Genomic DNA, 22,953 nt, shown 5'->3' on the forward strand with positions numbered 1-22,953 from the left:
TTGTGAATGACAATTACTTAGGCATACAACACTGTATCTAAATGAAATTATCATTTTTTTCAATCAAATAGAGCTTTAATTTGGTGGTATTTAATCATCACTGGGGTTTTTATTTTTTGCTAGAAAAATGAAAAAAGACTGAAAATTTTGAAAAAAAACATGTTTTTCTTAGTATTTGATACTAAATTTTGCAAATAAATATACTTTCTTCATAAATTTAGGCCAAAATCCATTGTGCTACATTTTGTTGGTAGACATAACCCAAATCAGTGTGTATTATTTAGTCTTTGTGAAAGTTATAGAGTCCACAGACCACGGTATATATATTTGATATATTTGAAAATGTATCAATCCTGATGCATGGACTACCTATATAATTTCTTGGGGCCCTAAAATGCCAGGACAGTACAAATACCCCCCAAACGACCCCTTTTTGGAAAGTAGACAGTCTGAGGTATTTAATGAGAGGCATGGGGAGTTTTTTGAAGTTGTCATTTTTTGCCAATTTTTTAAGGAAATGATGAAAGTAAAAAAAATTCTTTTTTTTTTCCCCACAAAGTTGTCATTTAACAAGTTCTTTCTCTCACACGGCATAGGCATACTTGCAATTACACCCCAAAACACATTCTGCTACTCATCCTGAGTATGGCGATACCACATGTGTAAAACTTTTTCACAGCCTAACCACATAGAAGGGCCCCACATCCAATAAGCACCCTTAGGCGTTCTAGGGGCAAAAATTACACATCTAATTTCTTGACTGTCTATCACAGTTTTGGAGGTCCTGGAGCACCAGGACAATTGAATTACCCACAAAATGACCCCATTTTCGAAAGAAAACACCTCAAGGTATGTTTTAAGAGGCATGGGGAGTCCTCTGAAGACTTCATTTTTTGCCACAAGTTTTTGGAAAATGCGAAAAGAAAATGAAAATGTATTTTTTTCTACACAAAGTTGTCAATCTATGAGATATTTCTAATACACTGCATAGGCATACTTAAAATTACACCCCAAAACACATTCTCTAACTCTTCCTGAATATGGTGATACCAAATGTGTGAGACTTTTTCACAGTCTGGCCACATAGAGGGGTTCCACATCCAATAAGCGCCTGTTAGCATTCTAAGGGCAAAAATCTCACATCTAATTTCTTAACTACCTATTGCTGTTTTGGAGGTCCTGGAGCATCAGGACAATGGAATTATCCACAAAAAGACCCCATTTTGGAAAGCAAACACCCCAAGGTATGTTTTAAGAGGCATGCGGAGTCTTCTGAAGACTTCATTTTTTGCCAAAAGTTTTTGGAATATGTTAAAAGAAAATGAAAATGTATTTTTTTCTATGCAAAGTTGTCAATATAGAAGATATTTCTAATACACTGCATAGGCATACTTAAAATTACACCCCAAAACACATTCTCTAACTCTTCCTGAGTATAACGATACCACACATGCAAGACTTTTTCACAGCCTAACCAAATGGAGGGGCCCCACATGCAATAAGCACCGTTAGGCATACTAAGGGCAAAAATTACACATCTAATTTATTGACTACGTATCACAATTTTGGAGGTCCTGGAGCAGCAAAGTCTTCTGAAGACTTAATTTTTTACACAGATTTTTAGAAAATGTGAAAAAAAAGTAGTTATTTTTTTTTTAATGCAATGTTACCAATAATAACATATTTCTTACACACTGCATAGGTATTCTTAGAATAACACTTTAAAACACATTCTGCTACTTTTCCTGAGTATGGGGATACCACATGTGTAAGACATTTTCAGTGTTTGGACTGATTACTGGTCATTGCAACCTGTTTATCACAAAAATTAGCAAACATTATATGTCAATAAAGCATAGTGTAGCTTCACCTACAGCCTGTTCCTAAAAGCTTAACCTACTAGTACGTGGCTGTCCACATAGCACTATGTTCATTCACCAAGAAGTTGAACAAAAGATAAACCAAAGAGTACCTGTTGTTTCAGTGCAGAGGATGGGTGGCACCAGTGTCTTGCAGGAAGGTAGCCAGTGGGATGTGCAGATGGGTCAGTACCGGTGTCATGCATAGACGTGGTGAGCAAACAGGCAAAGTAGTGGTCCAGGAAGAAGACAGGAACATGGTCCATAAAAAGGCCACAGTCAATACAGACAGCAAGCAAAGACGTGGTAAAAGGATTGGTCCAGGCAGAAACATTAAGCTTAGGGCCTTGGTTAGGTAAGACTGGACAAAGGGGTAGAGGCTTCATCCCACCCAAATCTCTTCGAAGCCTCTGGTCTCCAGACCCTGATCCGGGAATTAAAAAACCCAAAGAAAACAAAAAAGTTTTCTCTGCTCGGAAACACTACTCTGGATCCCCTCACATACATGAGACCCCTGTGTTGTCTTGAATCCCACTACTAAAGTGGGAGGGCAAAAGATCAGTCCAGGAGGCAGGCAGAGGCATGGTCGAGTAACAGGCCGAGGTCAGTTCAGGCAGCAGGCAGAGGCAGAGGCATGGTCCATTAACACGCCGAGGTCAGTTCAGGCAGCAAGCAGAGGCATGGTCAATAAACAGGCCGAGGTCAGTTCAGATGGAAGGCAGGAAAATGAATTCAGGCAACAGGCAGAAACGTGGCAGGGAAATAGCAAACAGAGGACAAAGAAATATATCTTCACCGTACTTCACTAATAATGTAGTGCGGTATGGTAGATACGGAAGCACTCTTCTATACAGAGACCAGGCTTTGAGGGACACTGGGGACAGTAGTATCGGGTGTCGGATCGAATTCTATGTTTGGAGCATACCCGACATCTCTTTTGAGGATTGCGGTCTGTTTCGGTAGGGGGGATGATATTGGGGAAATGTCTTTCATGCAATCGGCTCACTGCATCAGACCGAATTTGTTTAGGTACGGGTCTTACTTGATAGATGAGGGATGTGATAATCTCTTCCTGATATTGTAAGAAGGTGACAGGTCTTTGTGTGGACTTCTGGAAAACGATGTAGGAATTGTACAGGGCCATATGGAAAAGGTAGAAGGATACCTATTTATACCAGTAGATTGATCTTCTGTTGGGTATGTAGGGCTGTAACATTTGATCATTTAAATCCACTCCCCCCATGAACAGGTTGTATTCGTGTATGCATTGGGGTTTTCGGATGGGACCGCGACTTCCTTGAATTTCCAATGAGCTGCTGTTATGGATAGATGAAAGGACATACACATCCCGTTTGTCTCGCCACTTAAGGGCCAGGATCTCTTAATTTCTCAAGCTAGCTGACGCCCCCCTGTTTAGCTTGGTGGCAACCAATTGTTGTGGAAATCCCTTCCGATTGGGTCGAACTGTGCCACAGGCTACAGTGTCCTTGAGATAAAGGTGGCGGAAAAGGCGCAGGCTTGTGTAGAAATTGTCCACGTAAAGGTGGTACCCCTGATTGAAGAGGGGGTATACCAGGTCCCAGACAATTTTTCCACTAATCCCCATATAGGCTGGGCATTCAGGGGGCTCTAGCGGACTGTCCTTTCCCTCGTAGATACGGAACTTGTACACATACCCTGTGGCCCTTTTGCAGAGTTTGTTCATCTTCACCCCGTATCTGGCCCGTTTACTTGGAATGTACTGTTTTATGATCAGCCTCCCAGTGAAATGGATTAGGGATTCATTGACACAGATGTTTTTTTCAGGACAATATATTTCTGAAAATTTTTGGTTGAAATAATTGATTAGTGGACGAATTTTATAAAGTTTGTCGTACTCGGGGTGATCTCTGGGGGGGAACAGGGAATTATCGTTGAAATGTAGAAAGTGCAGAATTGTTTTATAGCGGGTCCTGGACATAGTGGCAGAAAAGAGCGGCATGTGTTGAATGGGATTTGTCGACCAATAAGCATGCAGTTCATTTTTTTTGTTAGTCCCATGTTAAATGTAAGGCCAAGAAACACTTTAAATTCTTCAACTGTGAGGCATTTCCACTCAAATGTTCGAGCATAACAGGAGTTGGGATTTTGAGTGATAAATTGCTGGGCGAAAATACTGCATTGGTGCACAACTGAATTCAAAAACTCTTCAGTGAAAAATAAATGGAAATAATCAATGGCTGTAAAATTTTGGGTTTCTGCCTGAATGCGTGGTTGGGCTATGAATGGGGGAATTATAGGTGCTCCTGATGATCCTGAAGGTAGCCACACAGGGTTTAAAAGAGCATCTGGGACAGCAGTATGGGCCCTAATCCTTGGTGGCTGATGTGACACCTGAATACTAGAACTTGCACTTACAGTGCTGGTAGTAGCCATATCAGAAGAACGTATTGAGCTGCTGGCTGCTCCTTGGAGTTCCTCATTCTTTTTGTTGGAACACCTTCTTCTGATTCAGAGAGTGAACCGCTGCTGTGTTCTGGTTCATATACAGAATCAGCGTTTGACAGTGAGAGTTCTCCGTCACCCTCATCTGTTATTCTCAGAATTTGAAATGCCTCCTCGCTTGTATATGATCTTTTGGCCATATTTTTGACACTGATCAGGACCCACTGGTATGGCAGTGATCAGGATGGTGTTGCAGTGAGGGACAGATATCTGGCTGCAGTTGGTTCACACTAGTCACTGTTGGGCAAAAATCAGAGATACAGTGAGGTGGCTGGCAATGTTTTGTGAGTGTGTGTAAACTCTGTGCAAAGGCTGAAAATTACTCAGTTAGCTGTACTGGATCTCTCTCCTCACAGACGATGGCAGTGAACAGGATCCACTGGTGTGGCAGAGATCAGGGACACTTTATGAACAGGCACATTGTAAGGTGATCAGGGACACTGATTGGGCCACTGTATGGTGATCAGGGACACTGCTGGGCCACTGCGGTGATCAGGGACACTGCTGGGCCACTTGTGTGGCGATCAGGGACACTGTGGCAATCAGGGACACTGTGGCGATCAGGGACACTGCTGGACCACTTGTGCGGCGACCATGGACACTGCTGGGCCACTGCGATGATCAGGACACTGCTGGGCCACTTGTGTGGCGATCAGAAACACTGCTGGGCAACTGCGGTGATCAGGGACACTGCGGTGATCAGGGGCACTGCGGTGATCAGGGGCACTGCTGGACCACTTGTCCGGTGATCAGGGACACTGCTGGCCACTTGTGTGGTGATCAGGGACACTGCTGGGCCACTTGTGTGGTGATCTGGGCCACTGCGGCAATCAGGGACACTGCGGTGATCAGGGACACTGCTGGACCACTTGTGCAGCAATCGGGGACACTGCGGTGATCAGGGACACTGCGGCGATCAGGGACACTGCTGGACCACTTCTGCGGCAATCAGGGACACTGCTGGGCCACTGCGATGATCAGGACACTGCTGGGCCACTTGTGTGGCAATCAGAAACACTGCTGGACTATTGCGGCGATCAGGGACACTTCGGTGATCAGGGGCACTGCTGGACCACTTGTCCGGCGATCAGGGACACTGCTGGGCCAATTGTGTGGTGATCAGGAACACTGCTGGGCCAATGTGGTAATCAGGGACATTGCTGGGCCACTTGTGTGGTGGTCAGGGACACTGCTGGGCCACTGCGGCAATCAGGGCCACTGCGGCGATCAGGGACACTGCTGGACCACTTGTGCGGCAATCAGGGACACTGCGGTGATCAGAGACACTGCTGGGCCACTGCGGTGATCAGGGACACTGCTGGACCACTTGTGCGGCAATCAGGGACAATGCTGGGCCACTTGTGCGGCGATCAGGGACACTGCTGGGCCACTGCGGCAATCGGGGACACTGCGGCAATCAGGGACACTGCTGGACCACTTGTGCGGCAATCAGGGACACTGTGGCGATCAGGAACACTGCTGGACCACTTGTGCGGCAATCAGGGACACTGCGGTGATCAGGGACACTGCTGGGCCACTGCGGCGATCAGGGACACTGCTGGACCACTTGTGCGGCAATCAGGGACACTGCGGTGATCAGGGACACTGCTGGGCCACTGCGGCAATCAGGGACACTTCTGGGCCACTTGTGTGGCAATCAGGGACACTGCTTGGCCACTGCGGCGATACTGCTGGGCCACTTGTGTGACGATCAGGGACACTGCTTGGCCACTGCGGCGATCAGGGACACTCCTTGGCCACTTGTGTGGCGATCAGGAACACTGTGGCGATCAGGAACACTGCCTGGCCACTATGTGGCGATCAGGGACACTGACAATCAGGGACACTGCTGGGCCACTTGTTGGGCGATCAGGGCCACCTGTGGGTGATCAGGGCCACTTGTGGGCGATCAGGGCCACTTGGGGCAATCAGGGCCACTTGGGGCAATCAGGGACACTTGTGGGGGCAATCAGGGACACTTGTGGGGGCAATCAGGGACACTTGTGGGGGCAATCAGGGACACTTGTGGGGGCAATCAGGGACACTGTGGCGATCAGGAACACTGCTGGACCACTTGTGCGGCAATCAGGGACACTGCGGTGATCAGGGACACTGCTGGGCCACTGCGGCGATCAGGGACACTGCTGGACCACTTGTGCGGCAATCAGGGACACTGCGGTGATCAGGGACACTGCTGGGCCACTGCGGCAATCAGGGACACTTCTGGGCCACTTGTGTGGCAATCAGGGACACTGCTTGGCCACTGCGGCGATACTGCTGGGCCACTTGTGTGACGATCAGGGACACTGCTTGGCCACTGCGGCGATCAGGGACACTCCTTGGCCACTTGTGTGGCGATCAGGAACACTGTGGCGATCAGGAACACTGCCTGGCCACTATGTGGCGATCAGGGACACTGACAATCAGGGACACTGCTGGGCCACTTGTTGGGCGATCAGGGCCACCTGTGGGTGATCAGGGCCACTTGTGGGCGATCAGGGCCACTTGGGGCAATCAGGGCCACTTGGGGCAATCAGGGACACTTGTGGGGGCAATCAGGGACACTTGTGGGGGCAATCAGGGACACTTGTGGGGGCAATCAGGGACACTTGTGGGGGCAATCAGGGACACTTGTGGGGGCAATCAGGGACACTTGTTGGGGCAATCAGGGCCACTTATTGGGGTGATCAGGGACATGTGGGGCAATCAGGGCCACTTTAGGGGCGATCAGGTGTCACTGAGGTGGAGGGCAGTTAGCTACTACCTCTTCTTCGCTGTTTCTCCTCTCACAGACAACTCAGTGTGAGGAGAAGGAGGCGGAAGCCGCACCATGCGGCTTTTGTTTACACTTAAGCTGTGTCCTTATTGGACACAGCTGATCACATGGTATGGGACCGATTTCATTGGTCCCATACCATGTCACGTAATCCACCGTGTCCGTCGGACTCGGCGATCATCGGGCTCGCGGGTGCGCACTGTAGGAGCCGCGCACGAGCCTCAGATACAAGGTGCCATTTAGAGACGGCAACCCGCTCCTGGAGGTGTCCCGTCCTGCCGTTTATAAACAGCGGCCGGACGGGAAGTGGTTAAAAAGAGCAAGGAGTGGATGAAGAAGCACTATATTGCCAAAAGTATTGAGACTCTTGCCTTTACACTCGCATGAACTTTAGTGGCATCCCAGTCTTAGTCCGTAGGGTTCAATATTGAGTCGGCCCACCCTTTGCAGCTATAACAGCTTCAACTGTTCTGGGAAGGCTGTCCACAAGGTTTAGGAGTGTGTCTATGGGAATGTTTGACCATTCTTCCAGAAGCGCATTTGTGAGCAGGCATTGATGTTGGAGGAGAAGGCCTGGCTTGCATTCTCTGCTCTAAGTCATCCCAAAGGCGTTCTATCGGGTTGAGGTCAGGATTCTGTGCAGACCAGTCAAGTTCCTCCACCCCAAACTCGCTCATCCATGTCTTTTATGGATCTTGCTTTGTGATCTAGTACGCAGTCATGTTGGAACACGAAGGGGCCATCCCCAAACTGTTCCCACAGAGTTGGGAGCATGAAATTGTACAAAATGTTTTTGTATGCTAATGCCTTAAGAGTTTCCTTCACTGGAACTATGGGGCCAAAGCCTGACCCTGAAAAACAACCCCATAACATAATCCCCCCTCCACCAAACTTTTACTCTCAGCACAAACTCAGGCAAGTACCATTCTCCTGGCAACTACCAAACCCAGACACGTCCATTGAATTGCCAGACAGAGAAGCATAATTCACTCCAGAGAACACGTCTTCACTGCTCTAGAGTCAAGTGCTGCACACTACTGCATCCTACACTTTGCATTGCACTTGGTTATGTAAGGCTTAGATACAGCTGCTCGGCCATGGAATCCTATTCCATGAAGCTCTCTATGCACTGTTGTGCTAATATGAAGGTCACACGAAGTTTGGAGGTCTTTAGCTATTGACTCTGCACACAGTTTTCTTCAGCATGTGCTGCCCCGTTCTGTTACTTTATGTGGCCTACCAGTTTTTGGCTGTTGCTGTTGTCCCAGTTGCTTCCACTTTGTACAATACCACTACCAGTTGACCGTGGAATATTTAGTAGCAAGGAAATTTTACAGATGGACTTGTTGCACAGGTGGCAACCTATCACAGTACCACACTTGAATTCCTGAGAGTGACCCATTCTTTCACAAGTGTTTGAACTTTAACACCTTTTTTTTTTTTTTTTTTTAGAGATTGTTATATTTACATCCTCCACTGCCTCTACCCACTAACTCACTCGCTGCCCAGGAGATCGGCAATCACTTCAAAAAGAAAATCTATACAATTCTTGAGAAGATCTCAGATGCGCAGATACTTCCCCTACTTAACACTCTACATCCACAGGGACAATCACTACTTCCCGCATTCAACCCCACTACTATAGACGAGGTTGCTAAACTTTTTTCTAACACCCACCTAACCACGTGCCCCCTGGATTGTGTTCCATCGCAAATGCTATGGTTACCCCTGGCTCTATCCTACACTCTCTAACTCGTATCTTCTATCTCTCCCTCTCTTCCGACATCTTCCCCAATTCTCCAAAACATGCACTAATCATCTCCATACTTAAAAAAAACCCTCACTAAACCCCACCAATCTTAACCTATGACCCATCTCCTTACTCCCCTTTTCCTCCAAACTCCTTGAATGCCTGGTCTACAACCAGCTGAGCAACCGCCTCACTGAGAATAACCACCATGATCCTCTTCAGTCTGGATTTCGTTCTCAGCACTCCACGGAAACTGCTCTCCTCAAACTTACAAACGATCTACTAATTGCTAAAACCAATGGATACTATTCTATACTCCTTCTCCTGGACCTCTCTGCTGCCTTTGACACACTAGGTCACTCCCTCCTCCTCAAAAAAAATCTACTCCTTTGGTCTCCGTGACTCTGCCCTTCGTTGGTTCTCATCCTACCTATCCCACCACACCTGCAGTGTCACTTGCAATTCTACTTCCTCTTCTCCTCTTCCATTTTCTGTTGGTGTTCCCCAAGGTTCTGTTCTGGGATCCCCTCCTATTCTCAATGTACACCTCCTCTCTGGGTCAATTGATTGCCTCCCATGGCTTTCAATACCATTTCTATGCTGATGAGACCCAAATCTATCTCTCTACCCCTCATCTCACTCCATCAGTCTCCTCATGCATCACTAATCTACTAACAGGCATATCATCCTGGATGTCACACCACTTCCTGAAAATTAATCTATCCAAAACTGAATTCATAATATTTCCTCTCCGATGTGCCCCTTCCACTGACTTCTCTGTCAAAATCAGCGGCTCAACCATCAACCGGTCCCCACATGCCAGGGTGCTAGGTGTAATCCTGGATTCTGAACTATCCTTTCAGCCCCACATCCAATCACTGCCCAAGGCTTGCCGCCTCAACCTCTGCAACATCTCCAAGATATGCCACTTCCTAACCAACAAAGCTTCTAACTCACTCCCTGGTCATCTCCCGTCTTGACTACTGCAACTCCCTCCTCACTGGCTTGCCTTTACATAGGCTATCCCCCCTACAGTCCATCATGAATGCCGCTGCCAGACTCATCCACTTTACCAGCCGTTCAGTGTCTGCCACCCCTCTTTGCCAATCCATCCACTGGCTCCCGCTCACCCAACTAATAAAATTCAGGATACTTACAACAACTTATAAAGCCACCCACAACTCAGCCCCTTGTTATATCACTAATCTGGTCTCAAAATACCCACCAAATTGTTCTTTTCCTTCCTCCCAAGACCTCCTGTTCTCTAGCTAACTTGTCACCTCCTCCCATGCTCGCCTCCAGGATTTATCCAGAGCTTTTCCCATCCTCTGGAACTCCCTTCCCCAATGTGACCGGCTATCTCCATCTCTGTCCACTTTTAGACGATCCTTTATTCAGAGAGGCCTATCCTGCCCCCACCTAACAACTGTAAATGTATTTTGTCCATCAGCCCATCCCCCACAGGTATTACCTTTTTTATCTTTCGACCCTCCTTCTTAGATTGTAAGCTCTAACAAGCAGGGCCCTCTGAATCCTCCTGTATTAATTTGTATTGTAATTGTACTGTCTGCCCTTATGTTGTAAAGCGCTGCGTAAACTGTTGGTGCTATATAAATCCTGTATAATAATATTTTCTGGGTATTTTTTTATTATTCACAGATGTTTGTAATATGCATTTTATATATGCACAGTTGATATGTTGAGCTTTTATAAGTGATACATAGAGAGCGCTGCATATTTTGTGCTACACATTATATGAAAAAGGAATTAGAGAAAATGTAGACTTTTTCGGTAGTAGACCCTGCCATTTGAGCCCTCAAACACCTTACAGTTCCTGTAAAAGTATGTTCTCTTTTTCAAAGATTCTGTTAATACACATTTGGAAGCCCTCTTAAAGGTCTCCTTTGCAGGTCAAGCCCTGCAGCTGGCAGTTGCTGCCATATCTCTTTGCCAGACAATCGTCAATTTAGCAAAACCAATGGAAAACATAAACTTACCTTCCAATTGCTCAAAAGCAGGCAGATCTACTGGCCACTTATGAAGGGTTGATGTTCCAGTTCCATCAGAATAAATGTGCAAACATTTTTATGCAAACTTTTTTAAAGTCCTCAAACTAAATGGGGGCATCTGGACATTGTGGAGCTGAAATGTCAAAACTGATTTCTGCATGTGACAGAAATCCTGATGGAATCCGCAAGATCTGTAATCGCTTTTCTCATAATTTTCTCTCTGTGATCAGAATTTCTTGCATCAGTAGACATATAAGATGCGGATCACAATTTCTCCTCCACATCAACCCTTTCTGTCTTTTTCTGTGGTAATCCTGCACTTCTAATTTGTGACACTGCCATTTGAGCTGTTCTCTGCACTTTGACTTTTTTCGCAAAAGTGCTTTCCCTGCTTTCCCTGCTGCTTGAGCTTCTGCAGTCCCAGGGCATTCATATCACAGGGTTCTTCAAAATCTTTCTCCTGAAAGAAAGCCTCCTCCATGATGTTTTCTACCAACATACAAAGGTTCAATTCAGTTCCTTCAAATCTTTGGCTGTTCAAAACTTTCCAAAGTCTGTTCTCCAGCCATCACACCATCTTGAGTACCCAGGTCTCCTCTTGGGCACTGCCCAAGCCAGAATGTTCCTTTCTGCAGACAGGTTTCCCTCCTTAAGGTCTCACACATGGACCCACAGGTCCAAGGTGTACCCCTCAGTTAGCTTTTGCATGAGGGTTCTACATCTGTTATCTTCCTTCAAGACAGTACCCTTTGCCAAATTTCACTCCAGTCTTCAACTGGACATCCTTATGTCATGGGACAAACTGCCCGGACTCCGTAAAATGGTCTCTGTAAACAGTAATTTTCCAGAATCTGTCAGCAGTGGGGGATACCAGAGATGGACATTACTGCCTCCAGATTCAACAGAAAACTGAACAGATTTGTTACCAGAACTAGGGATATTTAGTCTTTGCAATAGGTGCCCTAATAATTCCTTGAATTCCATTCAGGAGTCTATGCCTTCCCTCTGATAGAGATTTTTCCCCAGCTGCTGCTCAAGATAGAAGTTGAATGGGTTCCAGTAATTCTTATTGCCCAAACTGGAATGGTTTTCAGACATCCAAACAGGCCATCTCCTGGCAGAAGCCCCTTATTCCACCCTGCGTCTCAGCTGCTAGATTAACGGCATGGCTGTTATGCCCCTAGTCTTCAAGACCAGGGTTTTATCCGATTTTGGTCATACCCACCCTGCTCAGAGAGTAAAAATCTACCTCCTGCAAGATCCACAATTGCTCATGGAAGACCTTTTTCACCTGGTGCATGGAGAGTCGTCCAAGTCCCAGAGAGTACTCTGGAGCTCTATCCTGGCCTTTCTTCATTTTGGTCTTGACTGGCACCTGATCTTGAGTACCCATAAAGCATTACTAAATCCAGGGCCCTGCATTCACTGTATCTGGTCTCCAACAGTACACAGAACATGGAAATGCAATTATTTTAGTAAATATAAACTGCTAAATACCTTTTCTCATCTCTTTTCTCAGTTAGAGCAGTCTTGTGACTTCTATCAGTGTTCAGCAGAGTACTGTTTAAAGCTTGTAGGAGGAGTTTTCTCTAGGAGGATGCAGAACACCTGACCTCTGTCTGGGCATTGCTGATTGGGCCTGTGTTGATCACATGCACTATACAGACTGATTTTACTGAGTTTAGAAACACTTTAAGGAATGAGTCTCCATCTTAGTCATCCCTTTTCAAAAACTTCTTGTTTCACAGTTGCATAACAGGACATTTTTTGCAGGATGTTGCTCATGTAAATCCCCCCCCCCCCCTCCTTCCCATTTGTGGTGCCTAGAGACATCCTCTTGGAGGATCTCAAATGTATGGTGGCCCTTTTTTGTTTGGAGCCTTTAAAAAAAAAAAAAGTGCGGGAATCTTAAAAAAAAAAAAAAAAAAATCAAATATTTCTACTCACCTAGATGACTGCTGCAGCTGTGCCCCGTTGGCTTTACACCAAGATCTGAGCTATCAAAGACAGCTGATTGCTCAGTTCTCAGTAAGCAGAGAGCCTGTGACTTTCAGTCACTTCTCTGTGCTCTGCCCCTTTGCACTCACTGGAGTATCATGCTCTGGAGAAATTGATGCACTGAGAGACTTTGCCAGCTGCCAGTTAGGCATCTGGCTGGATCCTGACATTGTTGGGAACTCTGCAGAGCCTGGGCCGATTCTGTGACGTCAGTCTACAGTGGGCTACAGCCCACTGTAAGCTGAATCTGCATCACAGGAGTGCAGAGCTAAGTGCACTCCTGTGACCTGCAGAAGAAGTATGGCCCAAAGCGCTTTGGCCATACTTCTCCTTTAATTGTATATTTTCTTCTTTCTTTTGAGATCAAGACCTTCTTTTCTATTCAAGGTGATCTTTTTCTTTTAATCCGAGGAGGATTTTGTAATTTTTTTTCCTGTGATTTGCCCCAAAACATGCCAAGGTAATTTCCTTAAATAGTTTGGCGAACAGAAGTCTTGGCTGCCAAGTAGAATCTGACAGCTCTGACAACATCCAGAGTCCTTTTTGTCAGCCTTCTGGTCCTTCCTCTCACTCCACCTTTTCCAGGTGAATCAGACCGCTTTTTGTAGGGCTTTCAGCCTTGGGGAAAAGGTCCCCCCTTTCCCTATAAGAGTTCATTCCACAAAGTCTGTTGGTGTCTGTTAGACTTTTCAGCATCAAGCATCCCCTTCCAGATTTGCAAGGCAAATATTCTCCAGATCCTTGTTTACTTGTGGGTCTGTTGGCACTTCTTTTTTCCACAGTTTATCGTTTGGGGACTTTCGATAGTCTATGAATACAAGTACTATGTTCTCTGTGGATGTTTTATATATAGGTATGTTTTTCCAGTTTGTAACAATGTATATATCATATCTGGCCAATTTCTCTGGAAGCTGGAAATGACTGAAATAGACACTGCTACTCCTGTGATCTCCATATTCTGCTAGGTCCTGTGCCGAGCAGCTGCACTGCTACATTCTGAACACAGAAGGTCAGACACTACTGCACCTGTACATTTCAGAGAATGTTTTTTGTGTTTTATTAATAAATTCAAAGTGTTCTCTGATTGGACAAGGTAGTAAGTGTGACGTTGCTGCCCTACTCCTCTCTCCCTTTATTTCTTGGAACACTGGAACGGCCTCCTAGAACATGTGACTATGCACTTCATCTCAGGGGGAAGAAAACATTTAGTTTTGATAAAATACATAAGTAGATTAAATTATCTTTTTTTGTTTTTTTCTTAGAGTTCAGGTTAAAACCTTGCCATCTGCCATGTCTGAATTAGTTTATAGGTTTTTTTTTTTAGATCTGTTAGAATTTGATTAAACTGATATCATGCTATTTTTTAAGGGAATGTGTAGTGTTTTTTTTAAAGAGGAACTTTAGTCACGCCTCTGAATTTTATTTTTATTTTTTTAATACATTAATTAAATTTTTAGTTCCACTTACCTGTCATGCAGCATTGTTCTGGATTCAGATACTAACATGGATCCAGCATTGTCCTGCACTGCCAGCGGAAGCTGGTTGCCTCTTCCAGGTTCAGGCAGCTGGCCTCCAATGATTATCACAGCTGCACCCACCAACAACTCTTATTTCCTACTCCTGCAGCCTCCGGGGATATTTGATGTGGAATCCCAAGATGTTGAAGCAGGGACACATCATTCTCGCTTAGATGAGGACGGTGGTGGATGGGTGGGGCCAGACCTAAAGTGTAAAACAAAAAAAAAAGAGCCAAAAAAAAATACTGAATCTTACTGGAGACGGCCTTGAAAGGGGGGGGGGGGGGGAGAGATCCGCTTTAAAGTATACTTCCTCTCTTGCAGACTAATTTTGAGAGAACCGATTACATACTTAGTTGGTTGAACTGGGTCTTTTTTCAAACTGGCTAAGATTTGAATCAATATCTCAATGAACACAAGAACAATTTACAAAATTTTGAGAAAACTGAGTTTTATAGATCATTTGTTTAGCTCATTACCTGAAAGTAAGGTTAATAATATAACTTAGATTACAAAATCTTCAGTTTTACTCAAATTAGATGATACAAAAATGAATACACCCCACAACAAAAACTACTACATCTAGTATTTTGTATGACCTCCATGATTTGAAAAGACAGCCCCAAGTCTTCTAGGCATGGAATGAACAAGTTGGCGACATATTGCAACATATATATTTTTCCATTCTTCAAGAACAACCTCTTTTAGAACCTGGATGCTGGATGGAGAGCGATGCTCAACTTGTCTCTTTAGAATTCCCCATAGGTGTTCGATTCGATTCAGATCAGGAGACATACTTGTCCACTGAATCACTTTCACATTGTTCTTCAGAAATTCAACAGTGGCCTTAGATGTGTGTTTGGATCATTGTCATGTTGGAAAAGTGCACGACGACCAAGGGCACAAAGTGATGGTAGCACTTTCTCTTTCAATATAGAGCAGTACATCTGTGAATTCATGATACCATCAATGAAATGCAGCTCCCCTACACCAGCAGCACTCATACAGCCCCATAGAAGGACACTGCTACCACCATGTTTCACTGTAGGCACCATTCATTTTTTCTTGTAATCCTCACCTTTGTGACACCATACAGCTTTGAAGCCATCAGTTTCAAAAACATTTATCTTGGTCTCATCACTCCAGAGTACAGAGTCTCAGTAGTTTTCTCTTTCAGCATGTGTCCTTTTTGCTTGAGGTGATTGTAGCCGTATTAGTGCATTTGTGACAGGGACAATTGAGTACTGTCCGTGATACTTTTTTTATTTGCACTAACATACAATTTTGAGGACAAGCTTTCGGGGAATGTCCCCTTCTTCAGGTCTAAGCAGTACTGAAACAAAGATTTAGCAGAATGTTGGAAGAGATGTAGGGGATGGGAAAAAAAAAAAAAAAAAAAACAGAAATAAGTTTTATGACTATCAGCTCAAGCATGACTGCCTCTGCTAGTGTTGTCTCGACCCCCCCGCCCCGCTCCCCCCCCCCCGACTTTCCTTTTGCTGTATCTTATCTCTGTTTTTTTTTCCCATCCCCTACATCTCTTCCAACATTCTGCTAAATCTTTGTTTCAGTACTGCTTAGACCTGAAGAAGGGGACATTCCCTGAAAGCTTGTCCTCAAAATGGTATGTTAGTGCAAATAAAAAAATTATCACGGACAGTACTCAATTGAGCATGTGTCCTTGCAAATTCTAGGTGGGCTTTTTTGTGCATGGGCTTTAGGAGAGGCTTCCTTCGTGGGCAACACTCATGCATGCCATTCCTCTGTGGTGTACACCGTATTGTCATGGGAAACAATCACCCCAATTTGGCTTTCTACTTCTTAAGCTAACTGCAGTGAACTTGCATGGTGGTTTTCTTCAACCTTTTTCACCAGAAGACACTCCTCTCAAGATGTTAACTTCCGTGGACTTCCTGGAAATCTCTGTGAGATAGTTGCAGTTCTATCTTTGTTAAACTTTTGTATTACTTTTGCTACAGTATTCTTACTGATAAGTAAAGCTTTGCTGATCTTCTTGTAGCCTTCACCTTTCTTGTGTAAAGAAATTATTTTCTTTCTCAGGCCTTGTGAGATTTCTCTACCATGTGGTGCCACTGCTGACAGCATGAAATGAAAAGGTGTTTTCTTTAAGTAACACCCTTTTATAATCAACTGTCTTCTGGACACCTGTTTAATGAATAATTAGATTCACCTGTATTTGAATTCTTGTTAATTAGAAGTAAAGCTAAATTTTAGACAACAAAATCCTAAGACTTTCATTTGGGTGTTTTCTTTTTTGTATAGTGGTCTTGAGTGAATTGGTTAGGAAAAATACTTTTTTGCGTTCGCAAAGTAACAAATCTTGCTTGCAATCAATGCCCCGCATTTGTTGGAGTATTTTTTTAGTATAGAGTCCCATAGAAATTGTTGATTCTGAAAGGAAAGTAAAGGTTTTCTGGCAAATCTGTTGGGGTGTACTCCTCTATACCGAGCACTGTGTATGTGTATATGTGTGTGTGTGTGTGTGTGTGTGTGTATGTATATATATATATATATATATATATATATATATATAAAATATACACATACATACACCTTGCTGATCCCCCAGGAAGCAGTTGGTTTATTTCCCTATAAATGTTAATATCCTGTTCTATTTTGTGCAAATAGGAATGCACCCTGCTCTTTATTTAAATGATCTTCTGGGCTGGCTAGCACTAGTTCTTGGGGGAGACTGTTCCATATTTTCATAGCTCTTACTGTAGAGATGCCTTTCCATGTATGGAGGATAAAATCTCTTTTCTTCCTGACATAGAGGGGTTTATTTACTAAAGCTGGAGAAAGGGGTCTTATGGACATACAAAGGTGGCTAGGGAGCAATCCACACAAGTGCTCCCTAGCAAACACCTTGCTATAGTGTGCACTTGGCAGGGGGGAGGGGCCAGGTGTGCCAGTGGGGGACATGAGAAAAGGAGTATAGGGGCTGCTCTGTGCAAAACCATTGTTTGTATGTCATTTAAAAATAAAAAACGGAAGGTTTAGAATCACTTTAAAGAGCATAAGAAAAATGATTTCTGCACACCCGTGGGACATTATTTTTCACAACCAGACCACAGACATAAATGTTTTAGTTCTTGAAAGGAACTTCAAAACTATTCAGGCAAGGAAAACCTTTGAACTTAGAAAAATTCTATTTCACACAAAAGATAATGGGCTAAATGTGGGCCTCAATTTTCTAAATCCCTATCCAATAGTTTTATGATCACCCTAACCTCTGGGACTGTTGGCACTCCCCCTTTCTTATCTCACTAACTGTTTAATTAACATTAACTGTGTCTTTATTTGTACTGCTTGGACCTTGAAGATGGGGGTACACCGCTTGTTCTCAAAATTTGGTTGTTAGTGTAAATAGAAAAAAGTATCACCAACAGTACCCAATTGTTTATGATGGAGATAGTAACATCTAGATATTCAGTCTGCAAAAAGTCAAGTACAGAGCTCGTGCTGGACTTTTTTTTAGGCAGACTGGCATGTATGGCACACATATCCTGCATTGAATGTTCATTTGGCCATACAGTACAGTGATGATGTCACCAGTACATTTACAAAGTAATTACTGTGTTTACAAGCACGTTTGATGCACACAGTGTGATTTTATTATGCCCTTTGTGGCTATTGAGGAATATAAACAAATGAATGCTTTTGTGTTTTATAAAGTTGCTTGGGAAATGTATATTGTGTGGAACAGTTTGCACCACAGCAATTTACACTTATTGCCACTGCGGGGCGCTGGCACACATCTTTGCAATGTGCTGAAAACCAAAGGTCATACTTTACAGTATCGATTCTAGCAGCTAGTAATGTGAATCAAAGTTATGCATTTTGTATTGATCTGCATTCACTTTTTTCTGTTTCTGTCATCAGGTGGCTACCATCCTGTGAAAATAGGCGATCTTTTTAATGGCCGATACCATGTGATCAGGAAGCTAGGATGGGGTCACTTTTCCACTGTTTGGCTCTGTTGGGATATGCAGTAAGATATTTTATTTTTTTTAATTTAACTTACAACTGCTGTTAACCCTTTGAGGACCAAGGGACGTATTTGTCCCATGTTTTTAATTGCGTGTATCATCTGATTAAGAACTTAAAACTCTTTTTTTTTTTTTTTTTTTTTGGTTTGAGTCAAAATATTAGTTCTTCTCAACAAACAACAAATGGATCTAGCTTTTTGCCAATTATTTCATGAAATGGCTTAGTTACAGCAACTGAAATGTACGAACTTTAAAAACAAAACAATTGATTCTTTTGGCAGTCCAAAATCTTACGGTCCTCAAAGGGTTAAAGCTTCAATACTATGCATTTGAAAAAAAAAAATTTCACTAACGTTTCTTATGTAAAGAGGACTGGCTAGCTGCATTGGATGTGATGGTGCTATTGTTTCTTTTTAGTAGAACTCCACACATTTACTTTGTGAGGAAGGCTAAAAGGTTTCAATGAGTTATTTAAATATTGCATAGTATTCATTGAAGTAAAACAAAGGCTCACGACAGATATGTTTGTTTAGATACCAGACATTGTCTTTCCCTTAGATTTAAAGTGCACACAATTACATTTTTTTGCATTTTAAGAATTGTAAGCCATTTTCTGTTTTATTTCCAGGGGGAAGAGGTTTGTTGCAATGAAGGTAGTAAAAAGCGCACAACACTACACGGAGACTGCTTTGGATGAAATAAAGTTACTCAGATGTGTAAGTGAGATCTTGCTGCCAAAACTGGGAGTTGGGAAGAAAGGTCAGAACTAAAATATTTGGTTTTTTGTTAATCTGGAAACACTCTGAAATGGTAAATTACAACCAAACTGTGGACAAATAAGTTTTACGTTTTTAATGTAATTTAATTTCTGCTCTGTATTACTTAACCTGGAAGACTGAGGACTTTCTGTGAGTGCAGGGTATCATGACCTGCCCCCAAAGTGGCATCACCATGATACCTATATTTGCAGTGTCATGACGTCAACTAAAAAAATGGCATAACCTACTGTTGAGGGCAGGAAATCCTGTTGAATAAGCCACAAGAACCATCGATTTGCCGGTGTGCATGCATACATTATGTTTAACTTGCAATTTCAGAGTGTTTGCATTTAAACATATCAGTGATATTTCACTGATATCTCGTAGAGAATATTGTGCTCTTTTTAAAGAGGTTTCAGAGACTGTGCAGATTGCCCATTTACTGTATTCTCTAAAAGATGCTTCTATGTGTACCAGGCAGCAGCAAAGAAAGCAAAAGCAGAGAATGTGAACATTGGCATGCCTTTGGGAGGGCTGCAGATTGCAGCATTTGTGGACTCTATCAGCTTTTCTCTTTTTGATTAGGGTAAAGGCTAGGGCAGTTTTATTAAAAATAAACTAATTCTGTAAGCTCAACAAACCCATTGTACAATAAAAATATTAATTACTCAAAAAAACAACTGAAGCATCTCCTCTACTTTGCTTCCAACAGCATTTATTTATTGTTATAGGTGCACCTGAATAATTACAAGTTGTACAATTTAATACAGAGAATAAGGTCTTAATTGAGGTTTGCGATATAGATTTTTGGCTGACCGTTTTACTAAAGGCATCTTATCTATCCTAGTGGACCTAGTTTTGCGCAGTCCTTTTTACTTTTGGTGGTTCCTATTAAACTGTATAAGATTCTAAAAAATAGCTTATATTCAAGCATGAATTAAAATTAAAGCAGGTGTAAACCAATAAAAACAACACAATAATGCATGCTCTTAACACAGTAGTAAACTTTGATTAAAAATAAATAAATATGGCCCCGGATGGTTTAAGCCACAATGAGCTAGTGTGCATCGCATACTAGCACATTATGGCATACTTACCTTAAAACGAAGTCCTCCAGCGGCGCATTGTCCCTACTGACAGGCCTTCCATCTTCAACTGGTCTTCCAGGTTCGTGGGCTCCAGTCCTTTGGCTGAGTTGCAATGACGTTACTCCCCCGCTCTGAAGAGACTGTATTTTTATGCCGTCCCTTCAGAGCGCATACGCCAGTGACGTAATTTGCTGCATTCTGTGTGAATATCTTCTAAACACCACAGGTTTCCCTGTACCTACAAGTAAGCCTTAATATACACTTACCTTTAGTTAGAAGTTCAAAAGCAGAGTTTACTACCTCTTTAAAATGTTTAAAACCAATCTCAAATCAAAAAATCATAACCTCAGGATCTCAAATATATTCATGTATGTATGTTTTGCATTTATCTTAAAGATGCAGACATGCTTTGTGTTCCCAGTTCAGCATTTCCTCTTACTTATGTCTGATCGATACCCCTTGGAAAAAGGCTACTGAAGTTTTGCAAGTTAATTTGCCTCTTTCCTCTTGTTTGGACAGTAAAGGAGCAGAAGAATGTTGATGAGGTCATCTCCCTGCTTACCACTTCTGAACTCATGTTCAGTGCTAGGCTGAAAGACACTGTCCAAAGGAAAAAGCCCCAATTGGCTGACTTCTATTGCTGTTTCTCTTTCTCCCAATATATGTACAGCTGAATATCAAGTAGATCCTGATATCACAGGTGTGATATCTGGATGTACAGCTGAATATCAAGTAGATCCTGATATCACAGGTGTGATATCAGGATATCACATGTGATCCATAAGCTAAGTATTTAATGTATAGAAAGATTTTGCAGTCTTGGTTTAATGCAATACTTATTTTCAGCAGAATAATAAAATTTGTTATTTTTAAGACGTAATGGCTTTTTCTCTTCCAAGGTGCGGGAAAGTGACCCTGGAGACCCCAATAAAGACATGGTGGTACAGTTAATTGATGATTTTAAAATATCTGGAATGAATGGTATTCGTATCCTTTACCATTTTACATACAGTATGTTGAAGATTGACCCTGCTTTTTATTTTTAAGAGAGTAGAAAGTAAAAAAAAAAAATGTAAAACTTGCAAGCTTTTCTTTTAGCTTCTCTTTTAGCTTTAGGCATGACATTTCAGTATGTTATAAACTTTGGAGGACACTGTGCAGGACAAGGCTGTAAAGAAAAACAAACAAAAAAAACATACAGATAATCCTTTCCTGTTTGGCAGCTGGTGAATCAAATCTTCATTTTCTTTAAGAGATGAGCTCTTCTGTGATCTGAAACTTCTGGGTGTGTTGGATAGCGTGTTCGTGACTGTGTGCTGCATTAACCCACCAGCAGCTGCTACTTCTGGTGTTCCTTGGTGACATAGCAGTGGATGAAAGGTGCCACAACACCTTTCTGCCTTGTTTTTTTTTCTCTTGCCATTACCTCTAGCAACCTGCACCGTTACCCATAGCGACCCACGTTATTACCTATTGCAGCAGTTTGATTTTGAAATGAAGTTCTATCACTTACTGACATTGTGTTTTTCTTTTTGTCTCTTTCCAGCTTGTATGACAACCTGCATCATTGTTTTAATCCAGTATGATATATTTTAGATTTGTTTGGATATCATTTATTAGTGAGCACATTTTATCATTGCTTGTGTCATTATTTTTTTTTTTGGTTAACAATGTAATTTTATTAACAGCTGTGTTGCATTGTGTTGGCTTAGTACCTTTAAATTGAAGTTTGTTACACCCTTACCCCTGCTATGATTAAGGCCCACACAAGGCTGAAACATGTAAGCAAGGAAGGACACTTGTTTTTTTAATACTGTATTAAATTATGAGTATTGTGATCCCACTAGCCTGTGCCAGTCTACAACTTCATGCCACAACGTCTTTCTGTCTTAATCTAATGGGTCGCTCAGTGAGCAATAAATGCAGCTTTCCTTTAAAAAACATCTAGAAGACATAAAATGATGACCACGTATGAAGGCAAGAATTGAGAAAGGGTTTCTTGTAGTACCTTGTTTTATTCAGACCTAGCAAATTATACTGTTATCTGCTTTGTGGGTCTTTGCTTAATGCTTTAAAATTTGCTGTGGCTAATCCTTCTATCTTTTTCTCTGGACAACATGCGAGTTGTTTTTTTTTTTTTTTTTGTTTGTCTTTTCTCATTAAATCATATCTAAAACTATTTATTTGAACTACAACTTCTGCACGTTTTGTGTGGTTAATCACCTTAACTTGTTTCCAGACGTCTGTATGGTATTTGAAGTTCTTGGACATCACTTATTAAAATGGATAATAAAATCTAATTATCAGGGTCTTCCCATTCGCTGTGTGAAAAGCATTATTCGCCAGGTAAGCTGTTTTAAAGCTGATGTTCAATTTGCTTATATTTTCCTTCTTTGCTAACCCCCTCCCCCTAATAACACATTAATGACTTTTAAATGTAATCATACATTACAGAACACAGGCTGGGTATTCATGGATCCTGAGTTATAGGCTGCAAAGTTCAGGTGATTGAACACTGGCAAAAGCTTTTCTGGGCATAACCCCCCCCCCCCCCCCCTCTCCCCAGGTATACTCCTGTAACGTCACCCCATTCCATGAGTCCTCTGGGTTTTTTTTTTTGCTAGTGTCTTTTGAGAATGAACCTCTTTTGCAGTATGGCAATGGTTTCTATGCTTAGCCAGGTTTCTTTTTTTTTATTTTTTAT

At 42.7% G+C, this 22,953-nt stretch overlaps 1 protein-coding gene across 9 annotated transcripts in view; it reads left to right on the forward strand.

The window, feature by feature from the left end:
* Positions 1-22,953, forward strand: part of SRPK2 (SRSF protein kinase 2) — a 259,384-nt gene that overhangs the window by 137,867 nt on the left and 98,564 nt on the right. For all 9 annotated transcript variants that reach the window (XM_089685382.1, XM_089685390.1, XM_089685405.1 and 6 more), the window contains 4 exons: positions 18,297-18,405; positions 19,032-19,119; positions 21,149-21,236; positions 22,489-22,595. In XM_089685382.1, coding sequence (XP_089541508.1) covers positions 18,297-18,405; positions 19,032-19,119; positions 21,149-21,236; positions 22,489-22,595 — 392 coding nt within the window. The remainder of the gene's footprint in view (positions 1-18,296; positions 18,406-19,031; positions 19,120-21,148; positions 21,237-22,488; positions 22,596-22,953) is intronic.

The sequence above is a fragment of the Staurois parvus genome, unplaced genomic scaffold, assembly GCF_062004578.1.
Source record: "Staurois parvus isolate SC_StPar_1 unplaced genomic scaffold, SC_StPar_1.0 ptg000019l, whole genome shotgun sequence".
Taxonomy (NCBI): Eukaryota; Metazoa; Chordata; class Amphibia; order Anura; family Ranidae; genus Staurois; species Staurois parvus.